Raw genomic sequence first — 19,515 nt, 5'->3', positions numbered from 1 at the left:
AATACGGACCGATGATGTTCTCCAAATCTGCTTGACTGGTGTTCTTTAAATCTGTCAAATGAGAGAGATCTCGATCATAAGCTCTGCAGCTGCTGAGCTGAGTCCAAATGCAGATTATCATAAAGGAGAGTGATAGGCTTAGTCTCTGAGCAACAAATCAAGAGTCACTACAGAGCTATTTAAAAGAGCCAGACACTGGAACAGCTCTCACTAAAACCTCTTAAGAATTGGGTGACTTTTTTCTGCACAACTTAGTAGGACAGACTAGGGTGTCTTGCGCTTGGCCTCAACAAAAATACACATGTAGGTTAGTAGAAAACATGTTGCTGTTAATGCAGGTAAATCTGCTGCTCCCTCATGATGGGAAATATAAAAATAAAACTTGATTCTTAATTGATTAAATGGGCTTTGCCAGTAATTTAACAATGAAGAACATATTGTGTCTGTAATCTAATTAATAGTTTGAATCGGGAAAGGTTGAAAAGCAAGACCTCTACAAGAGCTGTCCTTGTAGCTGTGAAAGGCCCAGATCCCTATCATGGAAACGGGTCCCTTTTCAGTTCCGGATGAGAGCACATCAGCCTCTCAGAGAGAGGTGTCAATTGGTTTCAACTGGGGAGAAGAAAAGGAGGAGGGAAGGAGAAGGAAAGAGAGGGAGGAATAAAAGACACTGGCAAGTTACCAAGTGGTGCAGGTGCCCGCCTAACAACAGGCTGCACTCGCGCATGTATGCTCTAGGCAAGTGTGGTCCGGCCTGAGCAGGACCTAGAGACTATGGGAAAACAAACCCAGCTTATAATGGCAAACACACAGAGGGAGGGCCTGTTTGTGTGTGTGTGGCGCATTGTCCATTCATGCAGTGAGAACGAATAGACCCTTTCAGCATCAAGACAGGATTTAAGACACTTTGTGACTTTAAATTTCGTCAAATCTATCCTAAACCGGAATAAAGTCGGATGATATAACATCAATCCACAAATCATGAATTCTGGAGTCTTAAAAATCTGAAACTCATCCAAACATGCCTCATCCAACACCGAGGCTGTAGTCTAAAAAAAACAACTGTCTCCTGCTGAATATGTCTGATGGATAGCATGAATGGAGCTATTGAATAAACTTAAATCCATATTTCAAGCGTTTGATCTTAATGGCAGTTCTGTAAAAACTATTTTTAGGAGTTGCGATTTCTCATGTGTTGCAATATCAGCTTATATGAGAAATACTGAAACACATTTGTTTTTAAAAGTTGGTGCTTATTGTATTGTATATCATTTGTATTGTAGTATTGCCAAGTGCTTCCAGGGCGTAGACTGTCACTTATTGCATACAGACTAAAGGTCACTCAGCCCACATTATCAGCTCGTTAATATATCACAGAAAAGGCAGTATGTTTAAGTTGCTCTATAATTGAAGACATGTGTCTTGAAGGATGAACTTCAATTAAGTTTGCAAGTGTGTCTCATAGCACACTGTGAGACACACTTGCTCTGAAGCTGCAATTTTTAAGTCAAACGAGGCGAAGATGCTTGTTTTAAGGAACGAGTCGTGTAGATATCCTGAATATTTCTGTATTTTTGTTCACTTTAAACTTATTAAAAACTCACGTCTGTAAGTTTCCAAGCTCCACCTCTTCACTTTGACGATAAAGCTAAAGCTTCGTCGTTCGGCATAGAGTACAAAATGATTGAATGAACTATAAAAACCAGCTACAGGATCAATTATATTATAGCAAGAGGTACATCTAGTGAGAGACAGATTAAAGCTAGCAGGCTAGCATAGAGTGCTGCGTCAAGCTAACTGAAGAGGATCGCTAACAAAACCGGAAATATGGTGCAAGTAAGCATTTTCACTTCTTTTTCTTTTATGCGGAAACAATAAGATGAAGGGGTAAGCTAATGTGAAGGTTGCACTTTATCTAAAAGAAAGGTCACTTCATCGGCAGCTTGCTGAATTAATCTTAAAGCATGTTTTTCAACGAAACAATTACCGACGTATTTTTCTATGTGGAGAACTCTAATAACTCAAAATGCTTATAATTACTAATAATTACTTAGGCTATTGTGTATTAAGTATTTCATTTGTTCTGTGTTGTTGCTGCTGTACCTTGTAGCGTCCGTCAAACGTTAATCATGCCCCCAGTCGTGCTTTTATTATGAAAGGTTGTACCGGAACCTCTCCGGTTTTTGTGCCTCGCTTGACGCAGGTCAAAAGCCCAACGTGGAGGAGAGGATGTGGGTATGCTGACATCTGCAAGCCAGAGGTTTAACTGGAAGGCGACCGCAGACAGGCGGACAAACAACGGCCTTAGCAACCTAGAAGAAAGTCCGAGACATGTAACTTTCTCTGAAGGTAAATTATTTCTCACACAAACAAGCTAATCTCTTCGTTTTTTTTTTTTTTTTATCGAAGAAGGTGATTTTGTGACTGTCACGCAACGTCACGTTATGTTGAAAGTGTAGTTTGCGGGATAGCGTTGTCGTTGACTCTATGCATTTCCGACACCCTGGCTTGTTTACGAGTACAGTAACTGTCACCGGTCGCGACGGTTTGACGTCGAAGCTAATGCTTACCTACAGATGAACAAAAATGTCCCTGTTAAGCTGCTTTTAATCGTTTGTCGTTGACGCTTTTTGAAAGTTGAGATTTGTTATTATTCCCCCGAGTCACTGCTGCAAATATAATGCGATGATCGCTGGGAGATCAGTCTAAGACTTCGCCCTGTCCGCTGACTGTTGGACTAATTAAGATCCCAACACTGATTAACTTTGACAGATGAGGAGACCTGTTGCTGAACTGTGTGTTTTGACTGCAGTCAGACCCGTGACAGGGACCCAGCACACTTGTCTCCTCAATCTCCCCTTCGCCTTCAAACACATTTGAATCCTCTTTGCTCATAAACCCGATAAAACAGCCTAAAAGATAATTTCCTCAAGATAAAAGTTGCAGCAATAGATAAGCCGCAGAGAGCCCATAGGCGGACATTTCACTCAGTATAAATATAGAAGACAGTGCTTTTTACTTTTGCTTTCAAGTGCAGTATTCTTGGCATCCTCTCTGTTCAAGAGACTTGAGAGAGAGAGAATCAGCATTTCTCAAAGCTTTCTGTTTTGTAGCGCCGTTCAAGTCTCCAGCCAACTTTTAAATTAAGCCTGTCATCAGTCATCACAGTCTGGCTCCTTTAAAACACTTGCTGTCAGTGTTGTATACACTGATTGTAATCAGCAAAGAGCTGTTTGTGTTGTGGAGAGGAGTCACTGATCCTGTCTTGTGGGTCTTTTTCAGACTGAAAATGGCCAGTTGGGTTCGTGGGGAGAATTGCTTTGTAACCTGTTCCACTGGTGCTCGCCGCATATTACACACGTTACAGCTATTTGTCCTTTTCTCTTGACTGGCTGATGAGGAAATGAGCCGCGTACCATGGAGAGTAACAGGTTCTTTCACCGCTGCCACACTGTTAACCTCAGCGACATCTGAGAATCAAGTGACTCCAACATCAAGCCTAGTTTGATTCCTCTGCATAACAGTAATATGAATTATTGAGCCATCTTTTTCATTGCTTTCTCTCTTTGTAAAGTCTTGTTAGGGTGACGGGGTGACAGATTCCAGCAGGGGAAGCAAATGCAAATCTTATCCCTCGCCTACTTTTTTTTTTTTTTTTTTTGTTTCATTCCCACCTAGCCAAAAAAATGGGGCAGGATTTAAGCTGCATCTCAGCCCTCTGTCCCCTCCTGCTCTTTCCAAACAGCTCCCCAGTAAGGCTATCAGATTCAGAGAGAGTGGAAGGTGTGATGGACAGTCAATAAAAGGGGGTTTTGTCTGCAGGCGTCTCCATTTTGTAACCTCAGGACTCCCTAGTCTTCTGGCCAGGGCCCAAACTGGAGTGAAAGGGCTGTGCTGCTGCCTTGAAGGACTCCGAGTGGAAATTGAGTCCACTCTTACTTTGTAGACTCTCACACACCACCCTTGTGCAGTTTATTTTAACTCATTTTTTTCAGCAGCAGATTCAAATTGTTCCCAGCATTACCAATTATTTGCAGAATTAGGAAATAACCATCTTTAGGCTCTAGTGTGAGGAAGGGGAAGGACTGTCTGCGTGTGTGTGTGTCTGCACATCAGTATTACTGCTGAGTCTGTCTGGCACTGGCTGGCACAACTATAAACGGCGCTGTGCTCTAATATTAATGCTAGACAATTATGTGATTACATTTAGTTCAGTGTCAATGTAGCTGAGTGCTCTGTTTTCACCACAACCCTCTTTCAAATTCTGGCATGCTAAGCTGATCTGTCAGACATGAATATCTGAACTGCTTTCTTCGTGTACCTATGAAACCTAGGCTAATCCTATTTTTAAGTCAGCAAAAAAGGGATCTGTCCTCGTGCAAATATTCCACCCAGGTTTTCGGGCAGTCTCTATTTTTGGCTCAGTGAAAGAGAATGGAAATCCCAAAATGAGGAACCCTCTAAAAAGGCCTAATTCTTAATCTAAATCTAAACAAAAGGCTTGTTGTTGTGCAAGAGCTGGGCATGCTACCTAACAGGTAGCCCTTTACCACAAAATTTATAAATTCCATTGTGGCATTATATGTTAGGAAGATTGCAAATATTTGACTGATGTGGTTGAATGTGATTGGTGGAAGGGGATATGAGCTTTTGCACACAAGACTTAAGGCCTCCGAGGCTTTTTTTTCTAGTTATGGTGCTCACATGAACAAGCATTAATAGGCTGATCTCACATGACATGTGAAATGTGCAGCATCACTGTAGCACAGTTTGGGCAACACCCCTCCTTAGTTGAGATTCACTGTGATGCAGGGGGACCAAAACTGCACCGTTGCAATGAAGTTCATCGGGTTAACGTGACTCTCATTGGGGTGCATCACAGACTCAATTTATTTAGCACATTAGTGTCCTATAAGCTGTAATTTAGCCTCTTCCATCTTTGCAATTGGAATCTAATGAGCATCTTAATGCAGGCCCAGGCATGCGATCATACTTACGATGTTGGTGTTGATTACCAGTGGTCTGGTCTATTGGAGCTGTCTCTCCTCAGGGCACTTGTGAATTTAGAGTCCCAGACACTTTCTCCCTTGATTGTGAATGCGGTTTACTTTATTTTAATGTCATTCTAATGGGGACAGCTCTGATTACAGAGTTCACTCTGGTAGATGTCCTGTCAGTGGTAGTTAGTTGGCGCCATGGTTGGATTTTTTTTCTTGTAATGCCTCCACTTGTGTTCCCTGCTCTGTTGTATGGTTCTGAGATGCAATATAGAAATGGTAATAATCGTATTTTAGTTTAACCCTCTGTCTCTTTCTGTTCTCCAGAGACTTGTGTCCTGTAGGGCACCCTGAAGCTCAGCCAGTCACGCTGCCTCCCTGGGGCTTGCCATCATGAGGGGGCGTTGCTCTCGAAAACTGGGCGTGCTGGCCAAGGCTGGCTTCCTGCTCTGGCTACTCTGGCTGGGCTACCTTTTGTTAGCACGATCCTCTTTCCCCTCCGCTTCCTCTGCAGAGGAGGAAGATGAGGACCACGATCTAAAGGCGAGACAGCTCTCCATAGAGGAGAGCGGTGCTAATGGGCAGCTGGCTCGGCCTTTCTACATTAAGCCATCACCGGACAACAATGCGCCGGGGGAGTGGGGTCGGGCCACGCACCTTACCCTCAGTCCTGAAGAAAAGAAGCAGGAGCAGGACAGTGTGGAGCGCTACGCTATCAATATCTATGTCAGTGACAAGATTTCCCTCCATCGGCATATCCAGGACCACAGGATGAATGAGTGAGTTGTGAAAAAAAGGGCATCCTAAAAACAAATGTCCCATTTGTCACTTACTGATTAATGCGCTATGACAGCCCATTTCCTAAAGTTGTTTTTCAGCAAATCACTAATTTGTATTGCTTGCTATTTTCTTTGAGGCTCTAGCCAAAACATATATGTATCTCTGGCCTTGAACACTGCATGGAGCTGATAGCTGTGCTGCAGCTGTGTCGGGGATAAATTACTCAATAGAGATTAAGTTGAGCTCTTTACTGGAATCAGTTTTTCCCCTGACAGTTGGAAACAAAGATGAAGGCTCTCATGAAGCATTGCAGGGCTTACTGAAGCTGAACTGAAGCTGGTGTAAGCAGCTCTCTCCCTGAATGGATTTATTCCATCCAGAGTTGTTGTCCACAGCTCAGCTTGTGATGGAAAACAGAGTATGATGTCTTTTATTAGTAGTTAATTTTTTTATTTTTTATCTTTTACTGGGTACCATCCTGATGAAACCCAGATGTGGCATCCATCAGTGTGGTGAGAACCGTTATTTGACTGTATGAAGACCATGTGTTTGTTTTATCTGCCCTGGAGGGCACCAGTGAAGCACAGATTCTCTTAAGCAGCGGATTTTAGATTACATTTGAGTATAGCCTCTAGAGATTACTGGCATTAAACATGCCGTGCTCAATTGTCTCAAACTACTAACACAGAAAAATGAATCTCATAGGTCTCCAAGGTGAAAGTGGAGTAGAATATTTTGCCAGTGAGATGGCTGCATATCCAGAGATCGACTGATAAGATGCTTTGATCTTCTCGCTGGGCGGAGGAATCTGCCTAGAAGGTGAAAAGTTAAACCCTGTGCTCATTCAAAGATAACAGTGACACAAGAGATATCATTATCAGGCTCCACCATTATAGCATTTAGTGATTTTAAAACAGACTCACCTTCCTGTACCGACACTGTCGCTTTGTGACAGAGTGAGATGGGTCTTTGCAGTGGCACAGTGACATTCTTGACAAGTTCATTTTTTATTTTTTTCCCCTTGCCTGCTGCCTGTTGCCGTTTGAGTGACTGGCTGTGAACCTGACATGAAGTGGTGATAGTGACACAGTGAGGAGTGTGTTGCACTGCTGTGCACCTTTGGTTCTAAAGGTGTTATATGTAGTTTTACTATTGCTACATAGCTGTTGTTAGTAACAGCTGTTTACTGACTGGTGTAGAAGAACCGTTGAGTCTTAAGCATCAAATTTCATTCCTTTAATCAGCAAGAGCTTTCTCCAGCAGCGGAAAGCAGCATCAGTTTTAAGTCGCTTCTTTTCTTCTAGTGAAGTTAGCATGCTAGCCAGCGAGCCCCGGCCTGTTCCATCTCGTAAAACTACTTTGCAGCAGTGAGTCACTGTCGCGTCCTGTCTGCCTTCAGTTCAACATGATGAAGAAGTAGCACTGATCAGAGTGCATATTCATAACGTCCGGTCTTGTAAATGCAGTGATGGCTGAGCTCTTGTCATGTGACCATTATCACCACCAACACCAGCCGCTCCCGGCAAGAGACCACGTTCGGTGGGAGAGAAAACTTACATATTGTCCCTTTAGGGAGCACATGTCCTTCATTGTTTGTGTGCTCATGCCATGATGTCTGTGCATGACACAAGACACAGTGGTGCTCTGTGCTAATTTTGAATGAACAGGTCTTATTCACAAGCTTAAGACTTGTTGTGTGGATAATATGTTGGCCAGTTTGACTAAGACAATTAATTTTTTTTTCTAGCTATACACATGTAGCTGTGGTGTGAATGGCAGTCATCCAATATAGAACCAGCACTCAGTCATTATGGACTGTTATACATGGAGTGAGATTTGTGGATTGCATCATTCACAGATATTAGTGTATGGATGGTGAATGCCCCTTCCTGTTGTCAGACTGCCCCAGGTGCACTAGTATCTCTGCAAAGCTTTATGCCTAGCAACTATGTTGTTAAGTTGTATGTCCTCTGAAGCTAATTTATTCCAAGGTGTTGTGTGTGTGTGTGTGCGCTTGTTGCACTTCTGCGCCTACTCCATAATTACATCAGTGTCCCCTTGGGAACAGGTTTTGTGGCTGATTCACTTTGGACTGCTCTCTCTCTCTCTCTCTCTCTCACGAAAGTGCTGTAGCACACAATGCTTTTGGAGGAAGGGAAAATGGACTATGTGATTGGACGTGACTAATACTAGGGCATAACATATTTGTTCTAATCCTAACACACTTCCAACCGTGTCATAGTTGTGGGTTGAGCCTCTGGTTAAAAAATTACCAGAAGTCATTCAGCCTGTGCCAATGGTTACACTCTCACAGTGTTGTACACACTGAGTCATAAAACTACAGCTCACGGAAAAAAAAGTTAGCTCTCTCTCTTTTCCTCTCTCTCCGTGCCTGCTTTTGTGCTCATTCCATAAAGTTTTAGTTTCCAGTTTTTCACTTTGGATTTCATTCATTTCTATCCAGTTTCTGCCGTCCCCTCTGTTCAGCTCTTTTTCTCTCTGTTTGCCCGAGTTTCTGTGGTCTCTCTCAGAGCACTGCTGTGGTATGTTGCTCATTGATGTGATACCCTCCCTACCCCCCATCCATACTTTTGCAGCTCTTTATTGTTTTAATGACTGCCATCTGGATTAAGACCAGACATTTCCTCTTGCCACAATAGCTGCTGAAGTCACTCTGGCCACTCAAGAAATGGTCTTTGCTAGTCACTGAGTCCATTTAGGGAGACACATTTTTTGTTGTTCTCGTTTTTTAGATAAATATGTACCTTACATGTGTACTATTGCTTACGTCAACCCTGTCTCTCCCTCCACCCCACCCACACAAACAAACATACTTCAGATGCCGAAGTAAGAAGTTTGACTACCGGCGATTACCCACCACCTCTGTGATCATAGCCTTCTACAACGAGGCCTGGTCCACCCTGCTGAGGACTATTCACAGTGTGCTGGAGACCACGCCTGCCATCCTGTTGAAAGAGATCATCCTCATTGATGACTACAGTGACCGAGGTCTGACACTCTATTTTTTGGTCTGTAAAAATAAAACTGACAGAAAACAAAATCTTTCAAGCTCAGAAACAAAGAGGACTTGGCCTAGTTTAGTAAAGTGAACAAACCAAACCAAACCTCAGCTGTGCTTTGATTTTGTCACTTTGACAGTGAACAAGTCCCCCAGGACTCTGCTATATATAGACAAAAGAATGCTATCTATGGATCATTGAATAGATAATGGCTCTCGATGTATTCTGAAAGCGATGAGGAAATCATCCTCACAAACAAGTTTTTCCTTTAATGATAAAGGAAAAACTCTAAATAAAGGTTAGAGTTACTGTATGCTATACTGGAGTTGCTTGGTATTTTATTTTTTAAACGTTACAAAAATACATGGATTTTGGTAAGAAGGCTACAATTATTATTTGAAATGAGCAAGTTCTTGGCAAAGCAATTGCAAATAGTTTGCCTGTCTGTTCCAGCCTCTGCTTCTCTCACTGTCAGTGTATGAGTCTATGTGAATTTGAAAGTTGTGCTCAGATGGCAGCCTGATATTTCTAGGACATTATTCATTTAAATTCCATATCCTTCTTGAGTCTCAAACGCGTCGGCATCTTTATGTTAAAAGTTTGAACTTTAGGAAGGAACATATAATTCAGTAAATAGTAAACAGTAAGTGTGACAAAAGTCTCAACTCAAAGGTCCACTTACTACCTTTTTCTGAGCTTTCGACTGAATCTCACAGTTTCCACCAGCAAATGGACTGTCAACGGATTTCTGTAGACCATGTGTTAATTCTGAGAATGATACTACTTCGTCTCAGGACCTGGATGTAATAGCTTGATGTCTGTCTGTCTTAATGGAATTAGTATTCGGTCCCAGCTCGTCTAGTCTGTATGCATCGGAGACATTACACCATAACGATGACTTCAGTGAGCACTGAGCTGCCATGACATCATTTCCTCTCCTCTGACCACCCTGACCAAATGGAATGCTAGAAATGCCACTCCCGAACCAGAACGGTTACTGTGGACAGACAGCGACTGGAGGACTGACAGACCTCTCGCATGTGTCCAAGCCGGTTGAACAGGATCTAGCATAGCGAGCCTCATTTTGACGGCAGTTGTCTGTAGCACATAAAAGCTGTGTAAACTAAGTGTAAAGTTCAGGCGACTGTGAAACAAATTAACAAGCAAGGCGTCACTCATTAGCAAAGGTTCAACCATTCAACTTGTGTTAGATAAAAGAAGAAATCACTTTTACTCAACTGTGTAGTCTTTGAGCCCCTTTTTGCTAATTGTTTTGGTTTTGCAGCCTTCTAATTAACTTTGCTTGAGTCCAAGCCACACTCCTCAAACCCCGGTGGGCAGCAATTTCCAGCAGAAAAGCTCTGATGAATCATTGCAGGCTGCTTGCCCAGCACCAGTGGCAGAGGAAGGAATAAAGTTAGCGACAAGGCAGTGAACAAATGTGGGCATCTGGCTAGCTAAAGAGCCATACATTTTTTTGTTGGTGGAGACTAAAACAGTTGGAAGAGAAGTCATTAGGTGACCTGGGTCACAGCTCCAGGTAAATGTTAGGATTTGAAAGCAGACGGTTGTTTACTCACATGAGAGCCTTGTGGGGGTTGTATGTCTCTCAGCTTGTTTAGATGTTTCTGCCCTTTAGTGGCCAAAAATCGATTGAAACAACTTCAAAGGGAAGAGGAATTACATGTAGGAAGTGGAAGTAAGTTTGATGTTTGTATGTGTGTTATGAAAAATAGGTTACCTGAAATCCCAACTAGCTGATTACATCAGTAATCTGGAACGTGTGCGGCTCATCCGGACCAACAAAAGAGAAGGGCTGGTCCGGGCACGTCTCATTGGTGCAACATACGCCACGGGTGACGTACTGACATTTCTTGATTGCCACTGTGAGTGCGTCCCTGGCTGGATCGAGCCTCTGCTGGAGAGGTGGGTTGACCAAATTAGATGAGTAAGAACACCAGGAACTTATTCTTTAAATTGTACAAACTCACCATGAATACAAAATGGAAAGAAACACAAATACTAATCAGAGTTTCATATTTCTGTCTTTTTTTTTTTCTCCTTGCATGTTCTTGGCCATGCTTTGTGTTTAAGGATTGGTGAGAATGCCAGTACCATTGTGTGCCCTGTGATCGACACCATTGACTGGAACACTTTTGAGTATTACATGCAAACAGATGAGCCGATGATCGGAGGATTTGACTGGAGACTCACCTTTCAGTGGCATTCGGTCCCTGAAGTGGAACGCAAGAGGCGCAAGTCTCGCCATGACCCCATCAGGTGACAGTTTGATACTTTACAAAGTCTACTCACACGGAAGATCGCTTTGTCAGGTTGACACATGACCTTATTTTTCGTGCATTTCCTCTTACAGATCTCCGACAATGGCAGGTGGATTGTTTGCTGTGAGCAAGGCCTACTTTGAGTACCTGGGCACATATGACATGGGCATGGAGGTGTGGGGAGGAGAAAACCTGGAGCTCTCCTTCAGGGTGAGTTCAGTGAAGACCACAGAGCAATTATGCACTTCTACATCTGAGACCAGAGTGTGGTTTTAAAAATGTTGGGAAAGAGTGACTAATCTCTTCCTCACAGACAGAGAAGCCATTGACTCAGCTTGTTTTTTTTACTGTGATAAATAGTAGACAGAGAGATCAATGAATGGAGGTTTATTGGCATCTCATTAGCAAAGGGAATCTTTTGTTCATAGTGTATGCCCCTGATCATTTGATTCATCCATATAACAGCTGACTGATCTCACTGTCAGTGGGTAGTTGGTGTGAGAGAGACACATGTCAGTGTCAGATCGCAGTCAGCCACGGCATCTGAAACTGCACCCCGATATTGGCCGATGCCTTGTTGTGACATTGGTGTCGCTTTTCACTTGTTTGCGTCAATCAAATTGGCACAGATTTCAGGCCATGTGTGAGTTTGCAGCAGGAGCATGCAAAAGTAGGCAACGTAGACAGTGTGTGCATGATTTATAGTGTGTATGTGGTTGCAGTGCGAAGACGAATGGGCTGTTCCCCCGAGTGATGTGTTATGCATGTGGAAATAAAAAAGCCTCTCACTGGGTCTTTTTCCATTAATAATTTATGTTTGGTGAATTGGTGTCAAGTCTGCTTTAAGAGTGCTAGAAATAAATGGTTGGGAGTAAAATGCCTGGTGAATTAAGATGGAAGCAACTGTCATGCACTGGCTGTTTGGGTGTGGATATATGATAATGATTTTGCCTTGTGTAATTGGAACACAGCTCAGCCAAGTATTAAGAAATACCTTGTCAACAACCTTTCATCTTTTAAGGGTGTTTTTTTTTCTTTGTTTTCATTTTTCCATGGTGAAAGATAAAGCAATTACACGATGCAAATTGATACCATAAATCAGTCGTATTCAGATGCAGCCGTATGCTTTGGCAGAAACGTGGTGAATTTTCACGGTGAGGTTGAAAGGTAAAGAGCACGTCACTTTGTTTGTCATTCAAAGAGGATTTTTACCACAGCATCAGTCACCACAAATATAATCATTTCATTTGAATTAAGGTTTGTATCCTCCTTCATGGAGGGATTTAGGCTTCTATAGCGATGGACAAAAAAAGTATAATTCAGCATGTTCACAGCGATGGAGCTCTTGTTTCCTGATTTAAAAAATCTGTTACTATTTGCAATATACAAATGATCTACTAGTTTAGTGGCAGTTAGGCCAAACTTGGGTAATAGACAAAGTCATAAATACCAGCAATTTACTAAGGTCATCAGCTGCTGTGGCACATCAGTGGTGTATAATTGACAATGTAGCAGATGAATGATGAAGATTATCTGTGTGACTGATGCTCGATCACAGTGGTTCTAAAACAGGTGGGCAGACCCCCTTAGAAGAGCATAGAGCCACTGCAGGGGGGGCTGGATGAGCAGGGGATAAATATGGGGTAAAATTAAGTTGAATAGATATAATTTATGTTGCTTATGCCATTGTGCTGACCTTTGTTTCACTACAGTTCAACAAGGATCTTTTTTTATTAGTTGCTTCCTCTATTACTGTTAATGATTGATAGAAAAGGTGGGATGGGGCTGAACTTTTTCAGCTTCTGAAAGGGGGCATGCTAGAAAATGCCGAGAACCACCGCTCTATCATAATGTGTAAGAATATATACAGAGATCAGATTTGCTTTGGGGGATTATTTAACCACATAAGTGTAACGTTTATATTCCATAAAAGTTTTAAAAAGGACCAAAAATATTAGGAGGTTATTAACATCTTATTCATGATATGTAATGTGTTTAACCCCCTCAGGTGTGGCAGTGTGGGGGCAGCCTGGAGATTCACCCCTGCTCCCATGTGGGCCATGTGTTCCCTAAAAAGGCCCCTTATGCACGGCCCAACTTCCTTCAGAATACCGTACGAGCTGCAGAGGTTTGGATGGACTCTTATAAACAACACTTCTACAACAGGAATCCTCCAGCCAGAAAGGTAGGACACTTACAGATGAAAGGAACCAAGTTTTGACATGTTGCTGTGAAGCTGATCTTAGAAACAGATTTTGGCAAAAACAAACACAAGGAGCTGAGCTCAGTCTTAGTTGGCCTGTTAGATGCTTGTTTTTCAGTCAACCAGAGCTGAACTGAAGCTTTGCACCGATGCCGTGTCCCACTTAGCAGCGCCGTGTTACTATGCTACAGAGAGTGGCTTACCTGTGATGCTAGATTTAGATGATTCATATGATATGATTCACCTGTCTAGGTGTCAACATATGATGTAACACGGCCTGTGTGACTGGGTCAAGCAGATGTGTGTGCTACGTGTGCCGTGCCTCTCAGGTTCTGAGTACTGGGCTTCATCAAAAATTCATGTATCTCAGTTTCACCTATCTGAAAAAAGTACATTATTAATGTCAGGGATCTTTGATCAAACAATAAATTACCTGGTTAAGGGGAGATTGAACACAGCACTGCCAGACCAGATCACCAGCTCCAAATCTATTAGCCTGTTATTATAGTGCATGTTTACAGACCTCAGAGCTATAGACAGGAATATTCATTTGAACTGATACATAATTGTTTTGCATTAAGCACATTTAGTTATGTATATTGATTTGGTTTTTATCTTTTTTTTTCTTTTTTTACAGTGTTCAAATATTAAGAAAGCCACTACACTGTGTCTCCCAGATTAACTGTTCTAATCAGGTTCAAGGTTTTCAGTGTTCATTTTTTTTTTCACTGTTTATCTGAGCAACATTTTCTATTTATTATATTACAAATTTCAAGAACAGCAGGATGGAGCACTACGTTTGAAACAGTTTGGTGTGTCTTTATTTATATTTCAACCTCAAACAGTGCAAAGGTGTAAGGTGTAGGTATCTTCTGGGCTTTGCTTAAGGTGGAGTTCCCCACCTTGGCAAACAGCTATATAAAATACAGTATGTGCAGTAGGTGTGACCAATCCAAACTGGCAAATTGGAGTTCCTGGTGATACCAGATTGTGGAGTTGTATGAGTATGATTTAGTTATCATATCCAGGATGTAAATATTTACTTTTATGGTGTGAATGTTTTTGTTTTAGATGCCTCAGATACATGAGAGAATGTCATATGTGCTGCAAAAAAACCCCAAAATCTATGTCATAAAGGCAAAACTTGAGATGCAACAACGTTGGGAAGATGGTCATATGTTGTGTGTTTATTTTACAGGAAACCTACGGGGATATCTCACAGCGGCTGCTGCTGAGGGAGAAGCTAAAGTGCAACAGTTTTGACTGGTACCTGAAGAACATCTACCCTGACCTACATGTACCTGAGGACAGGAACGGCTGGCACGGGGCCGTGAGTGTCTGCCATCCATGATTTGCATTATTTATTCTGCTCAAACTGCAGGATCAGTGTCTTATTTACTCTGATCAGAGATTCTGTGCTGATTCTTACCTAGATTCTGAAGTCTCAAAGAGATGACTTTGCAGTTATATCTGTCCCCCTTAATTCCATCTATTTTGAGTCTGAAACTGGTTGTTTGGTGGGACATGATATGAGAAAATCCTCTTGAAAGTGAGAAGGCTGGACGAAGACGAACAAAGGCTTTGAAACCCATTTGGACTGAGCTCAAGATCATTATGATCCAGACACCTGGTGGAATTTTTCACCCACCACGATGTCTTAACCAAAAAGAAAAATTCCCCTGAAAATCCGCCACATTGCCATGCTGACACTTGTTTCACATTGACAGCGGTGAAATCACGTTATATCAAACAAGCAGCAATGTTCAAATATCTGGAATGTGCCTACGCCTACAGTACAGACACACACACAGTGGAGTAGCTTCAAAATAAAGCATTTTTCACAGGTAGAAGTATTGGCATTTTGATATGAAAGCGGGAGAATGTAAAAAAACAAAACAAAACACTGGTCATCTATTTCACATTGATTGCTTAATAGGTGTGTGTTGATGTGGAAAATAAGAAAACAGCAGGCAAGTCTGTTTTTGTTTCGAGGTGATATCTTGGAGACTCATTTAGTCAGAGGAGCTAATCTGCTAGCTTCGGGGGTGCTGCTCTGTGTGTGACCTTACAGTCTGAGCTGCCTGTAGAGGATAAAACCAACCGAGACAAGACCTCTAACAGCAGACAGTATAGTACAGCATTTCAATTTTTATTGATATTCATTGCTCTCCTCTTCCCAGGTGCGTAGCTCAGGGATACATTCAGAGTGTCTGGACTACAATGCTCCAGAGCACAGTCCTACAGGATCCCACCTGTCTCTGTTTGGCTGCCATGGCCAGGGAGGCAACCAGGTACTCTAAGGATTTCACACCTCGTTTATTCTGTCTTTGTCCATCTCTCTCTTGCACGTATGCTCTCTTGTCACAATCTCATGACCTGTCCCTGCCCAGTGAGAGGTGTATCTTAAAATGTCAGCGCTTTCTGCTGACCCCTAAAACGAGCTGCCACAGTTGATTCACACCAGAAAATTGCTCTCTGCTGGTGTGTCCAGCCTGACTCGAATGTAATGAAGGGAAAAACTACATTTGGTATTGCATCCACATATACCCAAAAATACTGAGCAATCGAACCACATGTACTTTTAAAGTGAACGCCTGCCAGCTCCAGTGATAGATGGTTTAGCGAGCGGCAGATTATTTGCCTGTGAGGATGTATATTTAATGTTGGGAGTCAGACAATAGGTAGAGCTCCTTTCTGAGAATCTCCAACCTGCTTGATACTCTGATAACCCCGCTGATGCACTGCATCAGGTATCCTCGGTCACAAAAAGCCCCATGTGTGACTGAAAATCAATGTTTGAATGGCTCCCTGCTGAAACAAAAACCTCAGGGCCCTTTACCGCCTCCCTCCTGCTCTCCCTTCCCTGGCCCACATAAGAACTACATTCCATTTAAAAGATACATGAGCCTCGCAAGCAGAATGAATGGCACAGCCCGGGTAAATAAGTTTGCAGCCAGACACAGGGGCCCCAAGTGAGTCTTTTATTAGAAACAACCATTAAAGGCCCAGATGCGCCTGAAAGATGTATGAGATGTGAAGAGCAGGATGGGGAAGTATGAAGATTGATTACCTGACTCTCTGTTTAACGGGTAGCTCAGGGATTGTTGCATCTTTTGTCCCAATGGGCCAGGATGTTGAAATGACACCAGAGGGGCGAGAGTTGGGTTTGAGTTTACGTCTGCTTGACTGAGAGGGCCACGGCCCCATCTCTACTGATGAGATCCCTTGATACACATGCAGACACACCATGCAACTAACCAGGACCGGATCCCACAGCAGAGCAAGAAAAAATATCCTGTGATCCTAGTAGAAAAGGACATGCAAACATGTACCATTGTACTCATTGAAAAACTTTCTGAATAAAGAGATATTAAAGGAGAAAGAGAGACGTACCGAAACACCTGGAAAGGAAGCAGGAGAGTGTTTTAATCTCTTAGTCACTACTGCTTTTCCAGCTGGGTTGCTCTCCAAAGAAATTTCCAAATACAAACTCCATGGCCAAGAAACACATTTGAATACATACATACAGAGCAAACAGCCACATAACCAGGTCTTTCTTCTGCTCCAGTACTTTGAATACACGTCTCAGAAGGAGATCCGCTTCAACTCGGTGACAGAGCTGTGTGCTGAAGTGCTCGAGGGTCAGACCTCCATCGGGATGAGGCACTGTCCTCACGATGTGGAGCTCAAGCCTCCCAGTATCATCTGGGAGTTCAGAGATGTAAGGGGTGCACACACGCACACGCGCAAACACGCTGCCTCTCACTCAAGCACAAAGCCAAGTGAACTCGTTTGCACATACGTTACCTTGCATGACTCATTTCACACATTTCACTCACACATTCCTCACCCTCCCGCTAATCTACATCTCCCCCTCAAACCCTTTCAGGACGGGACCATCTACCACCCTCATTCAGACATGTGTGTGACGGCCTACCGCACACCAGAGGGCCGCACAGACACCCAGATGAGGCGGTGCAATCCAGGAGACAAAACCCAGCAGTGGAAGTTTGAATGGTAGGAGGAGGAAGAGCGAAAGTATCCGGAAACCTCAAGTGACCTTCTTTGACCAGAGTGCAATTACTACAGTGGCTGTCTGCTCCCAATTCTCCAGCTCTCTCCAAGTCTGCACTCCGTTTGAATGGGAAAGATGAGCATACAAAAGGTGGTGAAAAGTCACTTTAAGCCAATGATTCACCCAGTTCAGTGCTTCTATGCCCACGAGAATGACTGCGAAAGTACAGACTGAGGTGGAGCGAATGAGAATTTCAAGATGAGGTTTATTTGGTCTTTTTTAGGAGACCACCTGAACTTGAGACTTTTACTTTCGTTTTGCTTTCATCCAAGTGCCTCTGCAACCAAAATGGGAGTCCAGCTCACACCTAAAGTGTCATTATTGTCCCGTGTTCTCGCAACAAGATGAAAGCAGCGAAACTGGTTCGACTGTCCAGCACATGAAGAAGTGCCTTTCAGATAGATGCATTTCCCGAAGACGAAGCAGTTCCTTCGATGCAAAATCATGCTGCACTACAGAACATTACCTTTATGTGAAATTAATTATTGTTGAAATCATCATGCTCATTTCTTTAGTTGTCAGAAAAATAACCAATTTAATGATGGGCTGCTCAAAGAGGACATGCCAGGAATTTAAGGTCAGCAGCATTTAGCCCCAAACCAGCTACAGCCGAACAAGCTCCATCACGTGAGAGGAGAAGAGGGAGAAAGCACTGTGGTCATACTGGACTGTCTGTCAATTCCATCTCTTACCTGTGGAGCCAGTTTCACGGTGGAATTCTGCCTGAACAAGACTTGAAGCATGCACTAAGAGCAGTTTGCCCTAGAGGGCTCAGTGAGTAATGTTGTAAAATCAATTAATTAATTAATTCCCTTCAAACCCTGTCACTGTGCCTTTAAAAGGTTGTCATCCTTAGAAGAACTTGTTTGTGCCGAAATGAAATGTGCCAGTGGATGTCAAATGTATTTAGAGCATTTTAAATGCCGAAATCTAAAATAACACTGGCTCGATGCACTTAATTTTATTTAGTCACAAAAAGCCTTAAAGGGAGCGCCTGTGTAATTTAATCTTTCAGCTTGGCTGTGCCAGAATGTTTTGTTAAGACTCTTGTGTGTAAACTGTACTTGAAACAACACTCCTGTTTTGTTTTTTTTTCCACTGAAGACCTGTCGGTGTTTCTACTGGGATGTAAGGACAAAGAGATGCCGTGTAACTGTGGTTGAAATGTTCGTCGAATAGCAGCTGTATTTGCCGAAGACTGCTTCATCACTGAGCAACATTTAGTCTCTGTGGTCCTTTGAATTCATGAATAACAGATATTCAACTAGTCAGTGGATACAATAGAAAAACATGTAAGATGGCTCCTGGTTTGTTTTACCTTTGTAAATAATGTTTGAAATAAGGGACCAGAGGGGGACAGTGCTAATGTAAAGCACCTCAAACTACTGATAATGCAAAAGGGATGATGATGATGATGATTACTTGATATGAAGAACAGGGTGGCTGGAATTGGATGGATGACTCAAATAAGGTTATAGCTGTTGGGATGATTGAAAGAATAAAAAACTAACCACAAATGCACATTTGTCGTGTTGTTTTTCTGTCATCTGAACACACTTATACAGTAAAACTGTCAGAAATTAGAGAACTAAATCTTTTTGCCATTATAAACAATGCCAGGTAGAGCAAACATAGATAAATAAACTTGTACTTTTTAACTTTTCTTATTCCAGACATGAAACAAAGTAGTTTACTATTTACTTAGGGCTGACGCATTCACTGCCGATTCCATTCAGACCACTGCCTATAAAAAGATTCAGACAATAGATTTCTGCATCCACAGTCATTTGGCACCACCTACTGGTAGCAAAGCAAATAACTGACTAATGGTGGCCAGGCAGTCCACAAAAACTGGCCACGGGTTTAAGGTTGAGAAGATTTTTTTTTTTTTTAGCTTGGTATGGGTAATAATCTCATGGAAACCACTGAGACCAAACAGTATGAGGTTATCTTAAATATTTTAGCCTGTCTGCATTTCGTCCACATTGATGTCTGTGTGTCTATATGCTCAGTGGACTATTGATAACTTGATGGGACTCGTGATGTTCATCACGTGAGAAATGGTTTATTTACCATCGCAGCTATGTGAGTGTGTGCTACGAATTTAAGTTTTACATCGCTGTATACAGTGATAACATCACTAAACCCAACCCAGCGT

At 42.5% G+C, this 19,515-nt stretch overlaps 1 protein-coding gene across 1 annotated transcript; it reads left to right on the top strand.

Moving 5' to 3' along the window:
* Nucleotides 1-2,188: 2,188 nt before the first annotated feature.
* On the top strand, nt 2,189-18,878 carry poc1bl (POC1 centriolar protein homolog B (Chlamydomonas), like). Its single transcript, XM_071500232.1, has 11 exons — nt 2,189-2,349; nt 5,325-5,776; nt 8,617-8,786; nt 10,534-10,723; nt 10,892-11,077; nt 11,172-11,289; nt 13,088-13,264; nt 14,481-14,612; nt 15,463-15,573; nt 16,851-17,003; nt 17,172-18,878. The coding sequence occupies exons 2-11, from the start codon at nt 5,391-5,393 to the stop codon at nt 17,301-17,303; spliced, it is 1,755 nt and encodes a 584-aa protein (XP_071356333.1). The 5' UTR covers nt 2,189-2,349; nt 5,325-5,390; the 3' UTR covers nt 17,304-18,878.
* The last annotated feature ends 637 nt before the right edge of the window (nt 18,879-19,515 follow it).

This window comes from Trachinotus anak, unplaced genomic scaffold (assembly GCF_046630095.1).
Source record: "Trachinotus anak isolate AG129_WGS33_773 ecotype Australia unplaced genomic scaffold, CSIRO_AGI_Tana_v1 ptg000016l, whole genome shotgun sequence".
Taxonomy (NCBI): Eukaryota; Metazoa; Chordata; class Actinopteri; order Carangiformes; family Carangidae; genus Trachinotus; species Trachinotus anak.
Note: the sequence above shows the minus strand (reverse complement) of the source record. Positions and strands in the feature narration are given on the sequence as shown.